General features: G+C 43.0%; 1 protein-coding gene across 1 annotated transcript in view; it reads right to left on the bottom strand.

Moving 5' to 3' along the window:
• Pik3cg (phosphatidylinositol-4,5-bisphosphate 3-kinase catalytic subunit gamma) overlaps positions 1–4,739 on the bottom strand; it is a 32,983-nt gene that overhangs the window by 12,319 nt on the left and 15,925 nt on the right. The window contains exon 10 of the mRNA XM_026787714.1: positions 3,480–3,637. Coding sequence (XP_026643515.1) covers positions 3,480–3,637 — 158 coding nt within the window. The remainder of the gene's footprint in view (positions 1–3,479; positions 3,638–4,739) is intronic.

The following is a 4,739-nucleotide window of genomic DNA, read 5'->3' as shown; positions in this document are numbered from 1 at the left end:
TCTCTCTCTCTCACACACACACACACACGTATATATATGCACATATTATATATGTATATACTTATGAAGACAATGAAGCTCAGCTCTTAGAGATCCACACCTGTGCTCAGGGATATGTCTTCCTTTCTCTACAGGTCCTTTCTTTTTCTTAATGGCCATACTTAAAATCTATATTAAAATATCTTTAATAAACTTCAGCTCTGTTTCATACTTGCTTGTCCTCAAAATACCTCATGCAGTGAAGCCAAGAGCTGCTTTTGTCTGAGTTGCAGCACCTGAACGACGGAAGGAGTGCCAGAGAGATGGCTAAGTGCGTGAAGGTGCTGCCCGGCAAGCCTGGTGACCTGAATTTGATCCCCAAACCCACTCCTGGATGCTGTCCTCAGAACTCCACGCATGCTGTGACGTGGACACACACAACAATAATGAAATAAAATGGCATTTAAGGATTAAGGCAACTCCTTAAGCTGTTCTTCAGCACAACACCCCACTCTGTCCTTGCACTGCTGCCAATATGAAACAAGTCACCAGTGTCATAAAAACCATTTACCTTGTTTAGAAAATATCTGTTCAGTCAAAGAGAGATGGAAATTGTCATCGTTAAAACACATTTAACCCCCGCCTGTGGGAGGCTACTCCGAAGGCCCAAATGGTGAGCCTCAGTTTTGTATCCCTGCCTAATCACAGCTTATTCCTAGTACCCTCCCCCCCCCGCAACTCCGGAAGTAACGGATGGATCTGAGCCCAGGCTATGCCAGCTGCTTTGCAGAGAAGAGAGTGGGACTCAGCACAGCCATCCTCTTTGTTCCCCATTGCTCTCCCCAGTCCTATGGGCTCACATGTTTATGTTGTAAATAGAGAAGCCTCACCTCACTTTTAACAAAAAGTGGGTCAGCTTTTTTCTACCCTGCTTAACAAGTTATTCATCATGTGGTCAAAACTAGCAAGGGGACTTTTAGTTCAAAATGCAAATGTGTACACTTCCTAGTTTGATTAAACACGATAGCTTTCTTACGCCAGACTCTGAGACACAGCCGAGAACTTTTACATTAACAAGCACAAATAAAGAAACACGAGCCCCGAATTATCAGTGTGAATAAAAAGAAAGGAAGAAAAGTAAAGAAAGAAAAGCAGCTGGACCGTGGTGCACTCGGGAGGCAGAGGCAGGTGGATCTCTGTGAGTTGGAGGCCAGGCTGGTTTACAAGAGCTAGTTCCATGACAGGCTCCAAAGCTACAGAGAAACCCTGTCTCAAAAGAAAGAAAGAAAGAAAAATGAAAAGCAAAAGAATTTGCCCAAGTCCAGCATTAAAGATAAAGCTCAGCTGCCCATCTTTGTGGAGATTTGGAAATTCTGCATGTGTATAATTTCCTGCATCAGTGGTCGGCTTTCTCTTGCTATGAGTGAAGAGGGTGAATGGGGGCAAGGGATAAAGACAGGTGGAGGTGGGGATTCAACTCTCTCTTTAGCCTTTGCAGGCTGTTTTGTTGTGTTTCATATATTGTCTGGACGTCATTTCAAAAACAGTGTCTTAAACATTTTCAGAGTGTGAAGATTTGCCTGGTGCCTAAACCAGTGGTGATGGAGTCTTGCTACGTCTACGATTTCACTGTAATAATGCTGAGCAGTGAGCTCTGAGATTGTTGCTGCATCCACAGAGTCATGGTCTTGGTCTGGAACCATCAGAACTGTGAGCTACATAAAAGGTTTCTCTTTATAACACTAACTCACTAAATAGTACCTAGGAAAACAGTAAGTAGACCACATTCTTTCTTTACAGATGAAGAAAGCAAGGCTCTAAAGAAATGAGTGACTGTCATCCTGGACACAGTTGGGAAGCATACTCAAGTGTGCCTGACACAAAGGTTACCCTTTGATACCTGTGTTGTGCTCGTTATATAGGTAATAATCACAGGTGTGAAAATGCTGATCAGTTTTCTAAACACAGATGTGTAGATTACAGCACAATCCACAGTAGTGTGCTTTGGGTGATACATACTATATAGATAAGATATGACTGAGGGGGTAGGGGATAATGGCTTAAGAAAGATGCTTCATATTTCACAAAGGATGAAGAAATGTTCTTAGACCAAAGAGTACAGGCTTGAGAAACTTCCCATTCAGGTATTGCATTGAGTAAATTTTGTTGGGAGAGACAGGGAGCTTGTCTTGGCTTCCTCATTATAAAAATGTTTTCATCGCAAATGTTTTTAAACTGAAAAAAAAAAATGTGACAGAAGCAATAAGAAAGCCAAAGGGAGAACTGCTGGGATCTGGTAGAGTGATATGACCTCTGTGTGGGTTCATAAACACATCAGCAGCAGCTGGACCAAGGGACAGATTCCTAAAGAACATCACTCACTGGCAAAAGGTAGCGGCTGTGATTCTATAGGAAAGAAGATACCCACAACTAAAGTGAAATCCCAGGCATTTGTTTGCTGCTCTGAGCTGCTATTTGCTGTTGCCATGTCCTGTCCGAAGCTCCAAGAGAGCAAAACTTAGTGCCTTCTCTTCTTTAAATAGTGGAATACTTCCACCCGCCTCCTGAAACATGTCCAGTTCCTGGAAACTGTTTGAAACCCAGCCGACTGTATGCAGAAAAGTGCATGCCCACACTCCTAAAACTATCTGACCAGAGAGGGTGGGTGTCATTATTACCAACCAGACAACCAGCCAGTAGATCAAGGGCCCTAGTTTCAGCAGGCACAGGTGAGTAGCTGCTCCCCTGCAGTCAAAGCTCACGGCATTGCTCAAGAGTCATGCTGGACCCTAAGGAAACCTTAAGAAAAAGCCTTGTCCCTGGGACGTGGAGTACAAATCAAACTACGTTAGGAAGCTGGCTATGTGCAGACCACCCAAGGCAAAGGGACTTCTTAAGCCATCACTCGAGGTTTCTGTTTTGTGTTTGCATTGTTATAAAATAGATGTACTTACAACTTTTCTGAATTGTGTTCCTTCACAGTTATTAAGTTTGTATGTACAACATGCTCTTATTGTGTGTTTGAATCTGAACACCCTAAAGTATACTCCCATGGGGGCTTCTTTGCAAGCAGATGGAACCAGAGCTCACTGGAGAACCTGTGGTCGTGCTGTCAATGAACAAGAGTTCCCTGTTGGTAATATGACAAATGCACACACGGTAGCAAACACCAAGTGCAGTTCATGCTTGTTTGTGAGCCCTGAAACACACTTGAGGTTCGAGTCTTCTAATAGTCTCGAATAGCCCAGTCTCCATGGCTGTATTTTCTTGTATCTGTCCTTTGCACCAGCCCCACCCAGGGCCATCCCTTATGGGACATTTTTGCTTGCTGTTTGGTTTTAGTGAGCAGGTTCCTGAAAACATTGGTTTGTGTATACTTGGGGGGAATGCAGAGAGGTAAGGAGGAGGAAGTGGGTGGTCATCTCGTAAGGGGAGAAAGAGGTGAGTTCTACAGTGTGCTTGGTTGGTATTGACAGGTGAGGGAGACAGGGGTCACATACCTGAAATTTCTGGAAGTGTGGGCTTGTCTTCTTTCCAGAAGTTCCCATCACAAACAGGAAGTCTGGGGTTAGGACAAAAGGCACTCTCTCTTTATTAATGCCCAGGAAACTTTTGTAATTCCCAAGAATGTGTCCAAAGTCTATGTGAAATAGGTTTCCTGAAGAGAAGGAAATGCCTGACATCAACACATGGCATAAGTGCTTATTAACATTTTGGTTTTTTTGAAACCATTTTGCGGTTGCCCGGGAATGAACGATCTTGAGTGAAAGCATTTTATACTCTTTTATATTAACCTGTGATATTTTCAGTCTTACCAGGTGTGTGAAAGCAGCAGCTGCAAATATCTGTTGATAGGCTTGTTTGTTAGATGGTTCCAAATGTCGTTCAAAAAAATGCCTGTCTCCAAAGTGTTCTTAGACAGGTAAATCAAAGTCTAGCTAATATTTGAGCATCATGTTTAAGAGACACCATGTCCTTCATGTGACTGACGGATTGGTGTTGTATTCCAATCCAGCAAGAGGGGTTTTAGTTTTTCACTTTTAAGTAGCACTATAGAAATGCCAGTTTGAATCTCTTTGGGGTCAGTTCTGCCACTATTACCATCATTATCTGCAGAACCACGTTAGTTTTTATTTATTTGGTCTTTTATCATTTCTATAATCCACAAATGTACTATTTTTTTGTGTTGACCTTGTCAAAGAATAAGCAATTCACTCCAAGCTTTGGTGCTTTTTCTAAACTCTAACTCTTAAACAAATTCCTGTGACAGAGTCTATGCAGCACAGGCTGGCTTTGAGCTTTGCAGTCCTCCTTCAGTCCCAGAGTGGTGGACTGACAGACATTGGCAGCTATGCCTGAAGACTATAACAATGTGTTCAAATTCCACATACGAACATTGGTACGGTGGCCAGTAAAGAGAGCAGAGCATTCTCAGAGCAGCATGAACCAGTAAGGCTCAGAGAGTTAGAGACTCGGGTGTCTTAGACAGGAGGATATTTCATGTGTTTTATTATTTGTTCTAGCAGCTTTTTTGCAATATTGGCATGGTTGATACCTCCTATAACTACCAGTTTCTAGGATTTACTTCCCAACCTCTCTTTCTATCTCTTGCTGCAATGTTCTCTCTTTCTTTAGTCTCATTTCCTGCCCTTCTTCTCTTACCCATGAACCCTCTGTCTACAGTGACTAGTGTCCCTGTTCACAATGACTTCCAGGCCGGGGCTCCCATTACTCTGTGCCAGGGGGATGGGGTGGGGGAT

This window comes from Microtus ochrogaster, chromosome 1, assembly GCF_000317375.1.
Source record: "Microtus ochrogaster isolate Prairie Vole_2 chromosome 1, MicOch1.0, whole genome shotgun sequence".
NCBI classification, from domain to species: Eukaryota; Metazoa; Chordata; class Mammalia; order Rodentia; family Cricetidae; genus Microtus; species Microtus ochrogaster.
The sequence above is the reverse complement of the archived record's forward strand: the minus strand, read 5'-3'. Positions and strand labels throughout refer to the sequence as shown.